The following is a 16,115-nucleotide window of genomic DNA, read 5'->3' as shown; positions in this document are numbered from 1 at the left end:
CTTTAGCATTAGCGCGAGCGTGCGGTAAAAGCTTTTTGGATTAAACCGCATAATGTTGAAGGCAATTGGACAAAGGTTTCGGCCCATGGGCAAAACATTTTATCAGCGAACTTTTGAAGCATTTCCTGAGAGGGAGGAAGGCGCTGGAAAAGAGCTTAACTGATAGAAATCTAACGTGAACTTACGTGTTGCATTTGGTCGCTTTGAACTATTGAACGATTGTAAATGTTGGTTTTCAATAAGATAATATTTTAAATCCTAATATACAGACATATTAATTAATCACCCACATTTATGGCGTCAATTTCATGCCCTTTACAACTGCAATGAATTGACAAAAAACGCATTTCACATTGATCAGTAAAAACTTTATTCATACTGACATGGGTAAAAAACCAAGCGCTCACTTCACAGGATGGTATACCTTCCACTCTTCTCTAATATTGAAAACGAACGTTACTCTAGCTTCTCATATGACATAGATTGAAATAGATGTTCTTGGTTTGATATGAATCCAACTCAGAGCCAGACACAAGGATGGAACACAGTGATCTTGAGTCGGCTTGGTTTATTATCTTGGTCAGGGAATATGTACATTTTTTAGTTCTTGATTGTATCGAGAGTACATGAACCTCCAGGCTCCACGAATCAAATTAAAACAGTTACATTTAAGGCGTACCGGTTTCGTCTATTGACTTCTTCAGCGCCGTAACAAGGCGGCGCTGAAGAAGTCAATAGACGAAACCGGTACGCCTTAAATGTAACTGTTTTAATTTGATTCGTGGAGCCTGGAGGTTCATGTACTCTCGATACAATACTTGTCCATTTATAACTACATTAGTTCTTGATATTCGTTCTTGGTTTTTTCACTTCTTTCAAGCATGTAAAATTGTTAAAGAAGCTTAAATAGGGAAATTAAACGGCATATGCTAAAATAAATATCACACTTGGGCCGGAATGTTTCATTCAGGACCTCGGGCTTTGTTGAATTTTCCGCCCTCGACCTTCGGTCTTGTGCGGAAAACTCAACAAATCCCTCGGTCCTGAATGAAACATTTTACCGGCCCCGTGTGATATTATATATAACCCTCGCCCACACGTGCCATTTTCCCATCCTAGAACGCACATGGGGGGAGGGGGGTTGCCACCCCCCGCGCCATTTCGTTCCTGTTGGAGATAGAGCTTCGCGGTAAGGACCAAAAAAATCTTTGGGAAGAGACGAATCCAATGATACCCAATTATACCTTCTCAGACCAGTCATTGACCTTCCAGGTCAGGTCAAACTAAAATATGTTGCTGTTTTGGTCACCGTTGGACATCAAGTGCGCTGCTCATCATACACCGATGACGATGCCGAATTGTGGTGCCAAGGCAGCTAGATCCTCTTTGTCACACTGTCCGACCAGGTTTTTGCTGCTGAGGTCATTTCAGGTCAAGTTAGGTCAAGGTCAATGTTATGTGTATGTATGTCTGTGTGTGTCTGTGTGTATAATGATGTGTGCACCGATTGATAAATGTGTCCACATTACATGAGATCATGAAATGAGAAGCTTTTATCAAAAATACAGTCAAAGAAACTTCACGAAATCAGCTTGCCTAAAGCGCAATGTTTTTAGAAGACCTAGGACCTAGGTTGACCTTGACCCCGACCTTGACATCTGTACATCGTCGAACAACATGTTCCATGATAGGTGGGAGGTAAGACTGGCAAAAAAGGCCGAAATCAAGTTGTCAAAAGCTCACAACACCCATACCCAACGCAAGATATTGGATATTTGTCATTTGGCTGATGACATGACCTAAAGAACAAGGTAATATCTCCGAAACCAAAAACCACAGAAGCTTGAAATTTGCAGTGGACATCAAGAAAGGATAGAGTAGCAGTTATGCAAACAATCAGGCTTCTGGCTCTAAAAATGTGGCGCGGCTCCACGCGCCGCGGTTTTCTATTCACACGTAAAAACGCGACAGGGTGGTAACATACGCCCACTGGGGTATGTTAACCTTAACCTTTGCCCCCGCTGGGGCGAAGGTTAAGATGAAAATTAAGAAATGTTTTTGAAATTTACAAACATTTGAGAAGCTAACACACATTTTTACCGAACCTAGTTATGACAATGTGGCTGTGGTTATTGGAGAATTCAAATCAGTATCTCTTCCAAACAGCGTTCTCACGGTGCATAAAGATCGTGCCGGTTACATGCCATAGGAGAGCAGCTTAGGGCCGGAATATCAGAGAGGACCCGCTTCAAACCTAATCCGACCCCGCGTGATTGATGGGACACTAATCTCACCACCTAATGTCCTCACAGAAGACCACCGGCCGGTGTCAACGCGCCGCTAATAGCTCCCCGGCACGGACGGTGGCGCGGCGCAGTGGGGGTCAGACGGAAGGGCTGATGGGAACATTGGCGTCCCTCGGAATCAGCAGCGGCAGGTACTGGTCCGGACTTTACCGCTGTGACTGTCTTATCAGCTAGCCTAGTCAGTGAAATGGACACCCCTGTGAGCCCCCGGTCCGGGTCACGATAATCCCCCGACACTGCCGACCACCCGAGGACTGATTAGACAAATGAGGGCAGGGACACACATCAGAGATCGACGCTCCCACGCTCTAGGTGACTAGCTATAATTGTGAATATTATACGGTGCTACAAATATGTGGAGCTGAGCACAAACTGCCTCAGTCATATCTTAGCTCTTGGATATGGCCTGCAATCACATCAATATCAATATTCAAACCATGAAAAGAATGTATCTTTGAAATATGAAAGAAACAAAAATTAGGTACTTGATTCTGACTCCACAAACTTGTCCTTCCTCTGCAGTATATTTTAAATTCTTTATAGGAAACTGCACACATCACACTTACACATCACACAAACACGATGAATTGGCGATTGTAACAAATTAAAATGTTCGCCGTGGAATCTTCTTGATAAAAAGAGTTCAGTTCGGCACCTCACTGTATTTCTTGACTCGAGACAGACGAGAGATAGAGAAATAGAGAGAGTCCAGGAGAGAGACCGAGAGCGAGAGAGACTGGGTCACATAGCGAGTGACCGAGGCTCACTATGAGCGTGAATCGTCGGTGGACTGCCGAGACTCGGCAGAGACTGACCAAGACTGACTGCCCGGCGGCGGCCGGCGCAGTCGACGACTCAGAGTAGGGGTCGCCTCGGTCGTTACACGTACAAGCTCTAACATAAATATGGCCTACAACATCAGACAATGTTACAGCGATGTTACGACGCTCAATATAATTAAATTAGTGGCCGTATCCACCGTGTCCGACATCAGCGCTGTATCCGTAGGAATATCCACCGCCGTATCCGCCGTGTCCACCGCCGTATCCACCGTGTCCACCGCCGTATCCGCCGTGTCCATATCCATCAGATCCCTGGGCCTGAGCGTAGACCTTGGCGTGACCTCCGACAAACTTGCCGTATCCTCCGTATCCGCCGTATCCACCGCCATGGCCGCTGTCGAGATAAAATAGATCCTTGTTATTTGCATACCTTTCAGATGTGTCAATCAGATTCCAATATTTTTTTTTGTGTACCACCAAACCGATACCAACTTGGAGTTAGGTATTTCGATACTAGTGCTTTTGATATTTTGTGTGTAACCATTATGAATGATCTTACTCGTAAAATGGCAGTATAGGAGCCTAGGATTTAAAAAAAGAATGCCTTTCTCTTAATTTTGCAAGTTGTTTTGGTTTGTGGTAGTTAACATCACTAATACCTACATACTTGTATATATCACAAGAAAAAAGACATAACAGGATAAAACATCTCCTATTTTGGGTTTTGTATGAAAAGGCATTTAAGCATCACGCTGAATCTCATGAGCAACAACTATATTTCAGTACGAGCTCGAGTTGGTTATATGTCATTCAAGGGAGCCAGCAGACAATGAACAACAAATAGCTCGAACTTCTTTGTTTCATACTTACGCATAAGTGGCGTGAGTCTGGTGAACTCCGTATTTGCTGCTGCCCCAGGGATTGTACCTGAAAAAGGTGCGTGGGTAAAAAGAATGAAAATCACTTGTGACACTTTACCAGCTTTCATTGATTGGTTACTATAGCAAATTGAAAATCAATTTAGCAAAGTGGCTCGTATTGCCTAGTGGAGAAGCTATTTTGTACGATTGGTTTAGGTCAAGAACGGCTGAAGGGATCTGGTAGGTAATCCGTTTGTACTGGCGAAGTTGAAAATTTGCCTTGTTGTCAGTTGTGTGTAAATGGTTCACTATTTTAGTTTACATACTGTTGGACGCTGACGTGGCTCTGGGCACCATATCCACCACCATATCCACCGCCGGCAGCCGCGGCGGCCACACACAGGGCGAGAACGGCAAACTGAAACAAAGGAGGATGATTAATTCTGGCGGTTTGCTCGGGATACAGAACACAGTAACGGATAAGACGCTGCTATTCTAAAATTATCTCTGTTCTAATTATCCTTATTGGGAAGAATGCATTTTTTTCCTGCTGAAGCACCTAAGTCATTCGACTTTCAGGTGTTGCAGGAGCGCGATTAAACTATTTTTAACTTACCTTGATCATGTTTTGTTGCTCGGTGACTGGTCGGTGTTGACTGTGTTTCTGCTGCCCGCTGTCCGACCATTTATAAAGTCCGTGTCCACCCCGAGGTGCGGGGTCGGGTCGTGACTTGACCAGTGCCGCCGGGGGACGGAAGGTCAACCCTCCCCTCCTGTCACACATTTCCCGCTGGTTATCAGCACTGGGACACTGGTGACCTTTAGACGCGTGTGCCGCGGTCACTGAGCTGAACGGTCACACCTAACGCCACGATCTACCAGCTACAGTGGTGCGGGCTGTCATGTCGTAAGGTATGTCGTGGTGATGCCAATTGCATACATCGACACCTTTTTTTTAAACCCCACATTTGTTCTCCCGTGAAGTTCAGACAAGTTGTTTAGAAACCTTCAAAAAACGTACAGTCACTCGATTTTTCTCAAGTTTGTCTGTCTTGGCAGATCAAGCAATGCCAGAGCAAGCTTACAAACACACAAATTTGATCAGGATCGGACGATTGGACACTTCTAAAAAGAGATCTTTCGTACTTCCCGGAAATTCACCGGAGAACAGATGTGGGGTTTTAAAAAAAGGTGTCGATATACGTAATTTGGAAACCGATGGCAAACCAAATGCCAAACCAATTATCGACCAAAGCCATGGAATAATACAAAAAAATATGAGGCATTAAGAAACATAGCAACCTTTCGCCAATTTTCGAAGGTTGATGAAAACCAAGAAGATGAAAAAATGTGAGACTGGAAATGTAAAACAGTACCTAAATTCGTTTAATTTTGGGATTTGTATACCAAAAGTAGGCATCCAATTAAAATTAGTGAGTCCTACAAATCGGTACTGTCTCTACGTTACTTATTGCGCTGATTGATATAATAACTACTTGGTCTAAAAGTACTTTTTTCTTGCTATTGACTGCTTAGTATCAAACAGTTTTGGTTGTTGTAGGGATATCAGGAATGTATCTGAGATGTTCGAGGCACATAGGACGGAGGTACCAATAATATGCTCGGGTTTCTAAGATTGTAATTATTTGCTATTGGAGAAGGAGATGGAAAAGTCAATCTAAGAACAGCTAGAGCTTGAAGAAAGTGGATGGCATGCACAGATGTCAGGTAGCACACTACTTGAACAAAGGTAAATATAGAAAGGTTGACTTTAAAAGACTATGTAACTCATGCCATAGCGATATCATGTTCCACTCTCAAGTTTCTGGGCTTGCGATGCGCTGGAAGAAGAACGGAAGAGTTGCAACTGCCTCATCAGAGTTTTGGACCCGTTTCCATATTTTCACTCAGTTATATATTCCTAGCAGCATTATTGGAAATTAAGGCTTTTGATCGTGCGCTAGTGAGTGATACTAACTTCTGATACACCGTGCACCTTTTGCTCGTTTCCCATTTATCGGGACTGCCGTACATCAATGCCATTCATGGATGTGACAAATTTGAAAAAGACAACGATCGCTCAGGTGGCCAATGAGTCACATTAAGGTATAATGAGGCTAAGTAAACATCTTACCCCGCGCCCCGTTGGGGGGGGGCGTTTCGCCCCCCTCCTGGTCTTTTCCGTAGATAACTCCTAAACGGCTGGAGATATCGCATTCGCCACCAAACTTTTAGGACCCCTCCTGGCATCAAAGTTACACATGGTGACAAAAAAAAAATCCAGAGGCTATGATTGGTTGGCCACAAATGACGTCAGGATGACATCATGATCTGCCTTTTTCGACCAAAAAAAAAGTTTCGCAAGAAGAGCTGTCAGGGCCGGACAGGCCTACAGCCTTGAAGATACAAAAAAAATGTTTGAGCACATAAAAGATGAAGAATCGACAGAGCTATAAAACTGCAATCTCGGATTTATATTTTTGGGAATTTAAACTAAAAAAAATCAAAAAGTCAAAAAGGTTAAACAGCAAAACATTACTTGGTGTGGAGAAAGGGGACTGCAGCAAAACCGACTGAATGACCAGCACTGCCAAGAGCTGGAGTGGCAGAGGAGACGTCACTGCGAGGAGCTGGAGTGGCAGAGGAGACGTCACTGCGAGGAGCTGGAGTGGCAGAGGAGACGTCACTACCAGGAGCTGGAGTGGCATAGGAGACGTCACTGCCAGGAGCTGGAGTGGCAGAGGGGACGTCACTGCGAGGAGCTGGAGTGGCAGAGGAGACGTCACTGCGAGGAGCTGGAGTGGCAGAGGAGACGTCACTGCGAGGAGCTGGAGAAGCAGAGGAGACGTCACTGCGAGGAGCTGGAGTGGCAGAGGAGACTGCACTGCGAGGAGCTGGAGTGGCAGAGGAGACGTCACCGCGAGGAGCTGGAATGGCAGAGGAGACGTCACTGCGAGGAGCTGGAGTGGCAGAGGAGACGTCACTGCCAGGAGCTGGAGTGGCAGAGGAGACATCATTGCCAGGAGCTGGAATGGCAGAGCAGAGGAGACGTCACTGCGAGGAGCTGGAGTGGCAGAGGAGACGTCACTGCGAGCAGCTGGAGTGGCAAAGGAGACGTCACTGCGAGGAGCTGGAATGGCAGAGGAGACATCATTGCCAGGAGCTGGAGTGGCAGAAGAGACTGCACCATCAGGGCTGCAGGACCAGAACAGACGGCACCAGCAGGAGTGGAAGGATCTGGAGCGGCGCCCCGGCCGCTCGGCTAGGCTCGTGGTCCGTGCTGCACCTTTTAACATGTCCCAGGGCATACAACATAGCTGGTAGACGCATACGGACACATGGTGGACATTCAGGGTATTGCAGGCTTGTCCTGTACGAAAACGGATGCATCGTCAGGTCACAGCTGCGTGGCCCGGTTGTCGCAGTCGCTAAGTGACAGGTGGGTAACCGGATTTCACAGCTAAGTCACAGCTGAGTGAGCCGGCTGGCCATGCAGGACCCGGGTGGGGTCGCTGAAGGGTGACCTGTCTCCCGGAGACACGACCACTCCCCAAAGGTCACGACCAGACCACGCCTTCAGGGGACACGGGCTGTATAAATGGTCGGACAGCGGCAGCGGCGGCATAGTCAACACAGACACCGGGCAACCAACATGATCAAGGTAAGCAGTACCGCGACAATGAAAACAGACAGCCAAACATTCTGTGGTAATGAGATCAGATTGGTGTAAATGTCCCGTGGAGGAAAGAACTTGAAAAGGTGCCTGCAACGCTTGTCATTTGAAGCTTTTCGCCAATATTTGCACAAGCATGCCATATTTCATGAGGTTTTGGTAGGATTCAGGCAGAGGAGACAACATCCAACCATGTTGTTCACTTTTGCTAAAATCGGAAATGAATTCAATGCAGGCACAAAAATAGCAAAGGCTTTATGCCTGAAACAGACTCTTTCGGCAGTCAGGAAATCGCATGCGAGAGCCTATTTCAATACATGGAAGCTGGAAGCACGCTCGCATCAATCGCACACACCTCCCGGATGCGATTTTGAATAGGTTCTCGCATGCCATGTCCTGAACGCGGAAAGAGTCTGTTTCAGCCTTTAGGATAGCAAGAAATATCGGCGGGATTGTCTCTTAACCCCCCTCGTTTTCGTTTTCAGTTTGTCGTATTCGCCCTGTGTGTGGCCGCTGCGGCTGCCGGCGGTGGATATGGTGGCGGATATGGTGCCCAGAGCCACGTCAGCGTCCAACAGTGAGTTTATTAAACAGAACGTTAATCATTTCATCCGTTTCGCCGTCGGAAAACGAATTGAAATCACCTAAAGCATCTAGACTAAAAGCTTAACGTCCCGTGAAACGGCATTTCAAAATAGATATTTCCTGAACTACCCAATGCGAGCCACTTTAGGTCCGCGTAATGATATTCGGGAGGAAACCGAACCTCGAAAAGCATCGCACCTAACATCCTAGCTGCTAACACACACGTTTTTTTCAGGTACAATCCCTGGGGCAGCAGCAAGTACGGAGTTCATCAGACTCACGCCACTTACGCGTAAGTATAGAATTATCAAGAAAGTCATCGTTCCTTTGCTTGCTGGTACGTTCTAAATTCACTTAACCCGCGCCCGGCTGGGGGTCCTGGATTTCCACGCCCTGCTGGGGGGGGGGGGGGGTGTGTGTCTGAACACCCCCTTCTAACTCGGCTCCTGGGTCACGTAGCGATACGCGGAAGGCGGCGTTCGAAAGAGCGTCAAAAATAATGACGAAATCACTTCTGGCAATTTTTTGGTCAGGTCAAAGGTCAGGTCACCAGAGGTCATTGAAGGCAAAATTTCGCCGATTTCCAGGTCGAATGTCGACAATTTCCAAGATGCCAACGCATAACTCGGGAACCAATAGAGCTACAGCGCCACGGAAAAGCGCATTCGATAGCCCTATTAACGCCCTTTCCGAATAATTTTCTCAGATTTGACCTAACGTCAACGGTTCTGCCTGCAGGGGGCAAAAACTGCAAAAATAGCCGATTTTTTCGGAAACAGTTTTTCTGCAATAACTTTTGACCCAAGCCTTGCACGAGCTTACTTTTACCGGCATCGTGTTCCTCTTGTCAAGACGCATCGATTGAACTATAACTTGACCTTGAAAGGTCAACTTGAAAATTTGACCTCACGTCAAGGTCATGACCTGACCTGAAAGGGTCATGTTGCATATCAGTCGATCCGTATCGTCGAGCGGAACACATCTAATGCGTTTTCATCGCTCTAGCATGCCTCTATCAAAATTTATTTGCGAAAAACTGTTAGATAGATACCATTCGTGACCTAAGATGACCTCAGGGCATAAACAGGGGTCACGGACACCATTTTCATGTTCAGTGTGTCTAAGCCACTTGTAATTCAGTGTTTGAGAGTGTTTATAATGCCTTTTGTCCAAAAGAGGCGCATTTCAATTTTCTCCCATTGACTTATAGGTAATGGGGAGGTCGCAAAATTGACCTGACCTTAGGTCATCGATATCAAAATTCTGAGATAACCATTTTGTACGTGCTATTGCTCTTAGCAATCGTTGAAAGTTTCAAAGCGATCGGTCACTCGATGTAGCTATGACAGACATTGAAACTTTTTATGAGGTGAGGTCACTTCAAGTGACCTGGTGACCTGACCTTGAATAACCTTGGTCTGAAATTTTTACAACATGTGTAGAATTGATGTATTCGCCGCCGGTTTTCGCATGCATTCGCCGCCGTTTTTTAAATATTCGCGAAAAACCACAACGGGGGTTTTCAAACACCCCCCCCCCCCCAGCAGGGCGCGGGTTAATAACCTTTTACCAAAATATTTTATCCTGTAAAGTCCCCTTACGGAAGTGTTATTTTTTCTTTTTGAGTGACGGTTTTACGGAGCGAGCGAAGCGAGCGTAGTCTTTCCTTAGATTAACGGAAAGTTCTGAGTATGAGCGGCCGGCCGGCCGTGCGGACGCTTTTGCGAGGCTTATATCTCAGCAACCACTTGACCGATTTACACGCGGTAATTTTTGTAGCGTAGCTTCATTCCTTCTACCAAGTATTGGACAATTCCCGATGCATGTGGGTGAACCCTTACGCCGGTGCCACGTGCAAAACGAAGGGGTTTTGTAATAGTTGCAATATCTCAGTAACTACTTGGCTGATTGCGCTGAAAGTTGGCAATTGGCATGTAGGTAGGCACCCACTAGGCAATGCATATTCATGTGCCAGAGTTGTGGTGCTGCTGCACGTGCACACGTGGAGGGGTCGTTTCCAGATATCGAGAACGGCTGGGCCGATGGCGCTCAAATTTGGTACAACGCTAGAGACCGGTTAGTAGCGTGCCGTGCACAAGTCTGTTGGAGGTATGTACCTACCCACCTCGAAATTCCGTACGTGCAAGGCTCACCCTTTTGCTCGCTCCGTTGGTCGCCCCAAAGGCGTTATATTGGTTGTAATATATAATACTGAACGAGGCCGGTGTAAATAAATTTTCAAGACCGAGGTCCTTACTGGATTTTTGAACGAGGCCGAAGGCCGAGTTCAAAAATCAGTAAGGACTGAGGTCTTGAAAATTTATCACCGGCCGAGTTTGGTATGTATTTTACTGTATGCCAACGATGCCAACGATAAATTTATTTTCTGGACCGAAGCTCTTAGCCGACTTAGGAACGAGAACATCCCAAAATGTTGGCTTAAGTGCATTCTGGTAATGCATTTTTGACCGTGGTCAATTTGCTTACACCAGTTATTACCACACCCCTCTGGCTAATGTATTTGAATAGACCAGGCATACAGTAATATGATTTTACAGCTATCTTACATTCCAAAAACAAGTAAGAGATAAATAAAACACAGTAATGTACAAATTAATTGCTTCAGTGATATTACATTCGGTGAGATTTTCTCAACGAGAATGTAAGCGAGGGGCTCTTTTGATTCATATTAAACCTGTATCATAACTGATAATAAAATACTTTGCTACATTTAAGCAACTCATGATTCCAATGTAAATGGAACCATCCATATGGGAGGAATTTTATTCGATTTTTGTTTTCTTTGGCAGCGGCCATAGCGGTGGATACGGCGGATACGGAGGATACGGCAAGTTTGTCGGAGGATACGCTAAGGTCTACGCCCAGGCCCAGGGATCTGGTGGGTATGGACACGGTGGATACGGCGGTGGATACGGCGGATACGGCGGTGGACACGGCGGATACGGCGGTGGACACGGCGGATACGGCGGTGGATATTCCTACGGATACAGCACCGATGTCGGACATGGTGGATACAGCGGATACGGACACTAGAAACACATACAAGACTATTGAACGGGGTAATTTTTTGTTGTTTTCCGTGTAATTGTTGTCCGAGTATTTGAATGTTCAATGTAAACGTATGTGTGTTGTCGTGTCAATAGAATGAATGTATCCAGCAGTATTGCTGAGTAATAACGTATTCATGGGATAGTCTGTAAAGCCCTCGTCAGGGTAGGGGATTGAAACACCCCAAAAGCTGTTATTTTCGCAGATAGCGTGAAACGGTGGCGTGTAGCTCCGCCAAATTTGGCATGCTCTATGGGACACCCTCTTAGAACATTCCACAATTCCAATGTCAATTCCCAACCATTTCAGAACAAGTCACCAGGTCACTAGAAACAGTGATTAGGGCAAGCTTATACATAGTAAAATAGCGACGCTTTGTAATAAGTAAGTTTTTCACAAGTCGAAATTCGCTTCCGTTTCTTAGACATCTCCGAAAAACCACAAACCTTCCTCTCAACGGGTCGCAGGCTAATGTAAGGCATGCAGGCGCAATATACATACCTACTTTCTGTGACATTGAGTGGATAAACGGAAGTTTTACACGAGAACACAATGTCCATCAGCTGTATTGAATCTTTCCATGCACTTAGACGACATATATCTGTGAAATATTGCGTAACCTTATGGAATGCTGCGTTTCCAATTGGGAACCGTTACTCTCTGTTACGGGTCGGCACTCACTGAAGTACCCCAAATCCCCTGTGCGGAGCGGAGTGTCTTGTTCGCACAGACTTCACCGTCCCGAGATCCGTGAGAACCGTCCGCCTCTCTGCAGCCGAAACGCGTGGTTACCGGTCACCTGCGGTGTGAAAATTCGGACCAAGGTCAGGTGGACTCATGTCCCACAAGAGTGAGAGACTCGGCCCAACGGTGCAGCGGTCACCACCGCTTGTTGCGGGGTAAAAATAAGACCGGCAAGGGGGTACTCAGTGGCTGTATATAAGACTGACTGTTGGCAGAAAAGTTGCAGTCAGCACACAGCGGCCACTAAAACAGACCAAACATGATCAGGGTGAGATATGACTGCACTGAAAATAAATTCACACCCGCTCCTGGTGTTTACACCTTTTTAGGAAATGTTTACACCCCACCGTTTTTGAGCACCTGCACCGGTGTAGTTTCAACACCAAGCTTTGGTGTAAGCATACACTGAATCCTGGTGTAACACCAGGCACATACACTGGCGTATTGCGTTAAATCACTGTAAGTACACCAGTTTGTGGTGCTACACGACGTCTTTACACCATAAAAAGGTGCTACACCACTAATTTGCACCTTCTTTACGGGTACAAAACAAATACCCTTACACCAATGTGTGGTGTTAGTAGCCAATTGGGTACACCCTCTTCCGGTGTTGTGAAGGAGATACACCGGTGTTTGGTGTAGCTGCAGCTCGATGAATTAATATATATATATATATATATATATATATATATATATATATATATATATATATATATATATATATATATATACGTGTGCATGGGTCTGTGTGAACATATGTGACAAGTCCATATGGGTATACTGTGGCTTCCCTAGACCCCATACAAAGCAAAGCATTCCTTAAATAAAGACAATTTATTTTGTAACGTCCGAGACGAGCAATAAACAAATGTTATTAACAAAAATTGCGGCAACTGTGAGTGACGCTTTCTCAAGTGCACGGGTGGTCACCGGACTCTGCTGACAACATAACAGACCAGACATTTATCTCACACTTATTTATCACACTTATTTATCACACTTATTTATCACACTTATTTATCACACTTATTTATCACTTATTTATCTCACACAGGGCTGCGGAGTCGATGGATTTTCGGCGACTCCGACTCCGACTCCGACTCCGGCTTTCAAAAACCAGCTCCGACTCCGACTCCGACTCCGGGCAGAATTGTCGACTCCGACTGACTCCAACTCCCGAGTCCGACTCCGCAGACCTAGCAGGGCTGCGGTGTCGACATATTTTCGGTGACTCCGACTCCGACTCCGGATCGGGTTTCTAAAAGCGACTCCGACTCCGACTCCGACTCCGGTCACAACTGTCGACTCCGACCGACTCCGACTCCGACTCCGACTCCGACTCCGCAGCCCTTTCTCACACCACCTCCAGTCTCCACACAGCCCCGCATCACTCGACTCAAACTGAAGCGCGAATCAACACGCCGCCGTTCATTTGAATTTACGCATGTGCACGCGCAGCCGCTCGCGCTGGCCGGCGGCCGGCTGACCTTGAATCCAAGGCCATATCCGATCCATGGTAACGGTGCTAGTAACACCGTTTAAAGGTCAATGAACTGGGAGCTACACCATTGTGTGGCGTATTCGATATAACGTCTCTGTCACGGGGTGTTGACACCAAATGGTGGTGTTATTTATCCGTAGCGTCGGTTGGTCTGAGGTGGCATTGGTGTTAATTGTCGGTGTTGATTTTGAACACCGAGTAATTGCACCATTCTTCGGCGTTACACCCCACAGTTACACAGTTGAGTTGTGTTACACCCTACCAAAACGCCTCTCATTGGTGCTTTTTTTCGTGTCACCGGCACGCGAGTGTTAATTTATTTTCAGTGTGGCTCAAAAGAGCTGTACAAACTATTACTTACTGGTATATCCGGGTTTCGTCATTCTATGGAAAACTTTGGGCTAATAGCTTAGAACCTAACCCTTTATTTGCCAGTATTTGTGTATCTCGTGTAGTTTAGGTTTAGCTCAATGTGTCAGTCTTTAGCTACATCTCAATATACGGACTGTTTTACACTGCACAGCTCTCGGCCCATCATCTAACACTGTTTGTTTCCAGATGATCGTTTTGTCGCTGTGTGCGATGGTCGCGACTGCCGATGGAATACCTGGCGGGCCACTGGAGGGACTGCAAAGTGACGTCAGCGTGCAACAGTGAGATCATCTTTATGTTGCACATTAGCGTGGTATATACCGATTAAACATGTGATTATATTGCCTTTCATCGTAATGCCGTCCATATTTCATTGGTTTGGTTGGTGTGGTTATGATTTATGACACGTTATGCCTACCAATGAATTGTCCTCAGATATAACCCCTGGGGCAGCAGCAATTACGGAATTCATCAGACTCATGCCAACAAAATGTAAGTATCAGTTTGCATGTTACAAATGGCGTATGTAAGTGTTCAATATGACTTCTTGTAGTGGGAAATGAAAATAAAATTGTTTTTTGTTTAGAGCTTTAACTTGCAATTGATGAACGCCTATCTCTGTTTTTAGCATTCTACATACGAATTAAAAAATTTCATGATACGTTTTTGCGTGGGTGCTTTGTCACGTATTTTTTTTTTTTTTTTTTTTACCAGTAGGCTCAACATAGCCCAGGCGTACTTTGTAACGCTGGAGTATCCTTTGAATACTGATGATACTTTTGTTTCATCACAGCGGAAACCAGGGCGGTGGATACGGCGGATACGGAGGATACAGCACGTTCACTGGAGGGAAGGCCAAGGTCTACGCTCAGGCTCAGGGAATCGGTGGCCATGACGGATACGGTTCTGGCGGATATCGACGAAAGGGATATGGACACGGTGGATCTGGTGGATATGGGCACGGTGGATACGACGCTGGACACGGTGGATACGGCCGATACGCCTACGAATATAGTGCTGATGTCGGACAGGACGGTTATGCCGGGTATGGTCGTTAAGCAAATACCTCCTCTGTCTGTATGGTGATGAATGTTGCATAGAAATGTGCTGGTTGTTGCATCATCTTAACCCGCGCCCTGCTGGGGGGGTGTTTGAACATCCCCCTTGTGGTTTTTCGCGAATATCTCAAAAACGACATCAATTCTACACATGTTGTAAAAATTTCAGACCAAGGTCATTCAAGGTCAGGTCACCAGGTCACTTGAAGTGACCTCACCTCATAAAAAGTTTCAATGTCTGTCATAGCTACACCGAGTGACCGATCGCTTTGAAATTTTCAGCGATTGCTAAGAGCAATAGCATGTACAAAATGTATATCTCAGAATTTTGATATCGATGGTCAGGTTAATTTTGCGAACTCCCCATTATAAGACAATGGGAGAAAATTGAAATGCGCTTCTTTTGGACGAAAGACATTATAAACACTCCCAAACACTGAATTACAAAGAGGTGTTCAGCTCGACGATACGGATCGACTGATATGCAACATGACCCTTTCCGGTCAGGTCATGACCTTAACCTGAGGTCAAATTTTCAAGTTGACCTTTCAAGGTCAAATTATAGTTCATTCGATGCGTCTTGACGAGAGGAACACGATGCCGGTAAAAGTGAGCTCGTACAAGGCTTGGGTCAAAAGTTATTGCAGAAAAACTGTTTCCGAAAAAAATCGGCAATTTTTGCAGTTTTTGCCCCCTGCAGGCAAAACCGTTGACGTTAGGTCAAATCTGAGAGAATTACTCAGAAAAGGCGTTAATAGGGCTATCGAATGCGCTTTTCCGCGGCGCTGTAGCTCTATTGGTTCCCGAGTTATGCGTTGGCTTCTTGGAAATTTTCGACATTCGACCTGGAAATCGGCGAAATTTTGCCTTCAATGACCTCTGGTGACCTGACCTTTGACCTGACCAAAAAATTGACCGAAGTGATTTCCTCATTATTTTTGACGCTCTTTCGAACGCCGCCTTCCGCGTATCGCTACGTGGCCCAGGAGCCGAGTTAGAAGAGGGGGGTGTTCAAACACCCCCCCCCCCAGCAGGGCGTGGAAATCCAGGACCCCCAGCGGGGCGCGGGTTAAAGTCGGCCTTATCGATGAAATAAGGTTTGTCAATCAAATATATGAGCATCGATAGCATCCATGCGTTGTATTTTTTATTTTTAAAATTTTGT

The 16,115-nt window shown here is 45.8% G+C and overlaps 4 protein-coding genes across 4 annotated transcripts; 3 read left to right on the top strand and 1 right to left on the bottom strand.

Moving 5' to 3' along the window:
- Positions 1–2,953: 2,953 nt before the first annotated feature.
- On the bottom strand, positions 2,954–4,648 carry LOC122369322 (neuropeptide-like protein 31). Its single transcript, XM_043343971.1, has 4 exons — positions 4,565–4,648; positions 4,275–4,366; positions 3,959–4,015; positions 2,954–3,482 (listed from the first exon to the last, which is right to left on the bottom strand). Exons 1-4 carry the CDS (start codon positions 4,571–4,573, stop codon positions 3,269–3,271), a joined length of 372 nt encoding a protein of 123 aa, XP_043199906.1. The 5' UTR covers positions 4,574–4,648; the 3' UTR covers positions 2,954–3,268.
- Positions 4,649–6,059: 1,411 nt separating this feature from the next.
- Positions 6,060–7,214, top strand: LOC122369316 (vicilin-like antimicrobial peptides 2-1). Its single transcript, XM_043343964.1, has 2 exons — positions 6,060–6,069; positions 6,544–7,214. Exons 1-2 carry the CDS (start codon positions 6,060–6,062, stop codon positions 7,212–7,214), a joined length of 681 nt encoding a protein of 226 aa, XP_043199899.1.
- Positions 7,215–7,271: 57 nt separating this feature from the next.
- LOC122369317 (glycine-rich cell wall structural protein-like) lies at positions 7,272–11,390 on the top strand. Its single transcript, XM_043343965.1, has 4 exons — positions 7,272–7,609; positions 8,107–8,198; positions 8,442–8,498; positions 11,017–11,390. Exons 1-4 carry the CDS (start codon positions 7,547–7,549, stop codon positions 11,258–11,260), a joined length of 456 nt encoding a protein of 151 aa, XP_043199900.1. The 5' UTR covers positions 7,272–7,546; the 3' UTR covers positions 11,261–11,390.
- A 420-nt stretch (positions 11,391–11,810) lies between these two features.
- LOC122369320 (glycine-rich cell wall structural protein-like) lies at positions 11,811–15,019 on the top strand. The gene is made up of 4 exons (XM_043343969.1): positions 11,811–12,287; positions 14,079–14,173; positions 14,328–14,384; positions 14,686–15,019. Exons 1-4 carry the CDS (start codon positions 12,279–12,281, stop codon positions 14,948–14,950), a joined length of 426 nt encoding a protein of 141 aa, XP_043199904.1. The 5' UTR covers positions 11,811–12,278; the 3' UTR covers positions 14,951–15,019.
- Positions 15,020–16,115: the final 1,096 nt, after the last annotated feature.

This window comes from Amphibalanus amphitrite, unplaced genomic scaffold (genome assembly GCF_019059575.1).
Source record: "Amphibalanus amphitrite isolate SeventyFive unplaced genomic scaffold, NRLGWU_Aamphi_draft 001025F_arrow, whole genome shotgun sequence".
Lineage (NCBI taxonomy): Eukaryota > Metazoa > Arthropoda > Thecostraca > Balanomorpha > Balanidae > Amphibalanus > Amphibalanus amphitrite.
This window is presented reverse-complemented; position numbering and strand designations above follow the sequence as displayed.

Bases quoted from the DNA above. Each gene is read 5' to 3' on its own strand.
- LOC122369320 (XM_043343969.1), top strand. The intron at 14,174-14,327 runs GTGAGATCATCT...AATTGTCCTCAG, and splicing joins AGTGACGTCAGCGTGCAACA to ATATAACCCCTGGGGCAGCA. The intron at 14,385-14,685 runs GTAAGTATCAGT...GTTTCATCACAG, and splicing joins CAGACTCATGCCAACAAAAT to CGGAAACCAGGGCGGTGGAT.
- LOC122369317 (XM_043343965.1), top strand. From the start codon at position 7,547: ATGGTCGGACAGCGGCAGCGGCGGCATAGTCAACACAGACACCGGGCA. The intron at 7,610-8,106 runs GTAAGCAGTACC...TTTCGTTTTCAG, and splicing joins GGGCAACCAACATGATCAAG to TTTGTCGTATTCGCCCTGTG. The intron at 8,199-8,441 runs GTGAGTTTATTA...CGTTTTTTTCAG, and splicing joins AGCCACGTCAGCGTCCAACA to GTACAATCCCTGGGGCAGCA.
- LOC122369322 (XM_043343971.1), bottom strand. The intron at 4,016-4,274 runs GTATGTAAACTA...CACCTTTTTCAG, and splicing joins AGCCACGTCAGCGTCCAACA to GTACAATCCCTGGGGCAGCA. The intron at 3,483-3,958 runs GTAAGTATGAAA...TTATCTCGACAG, and splicing joins CAGACTCACGCCACTTATGC to CGGCCATGGCGGTGGATACG.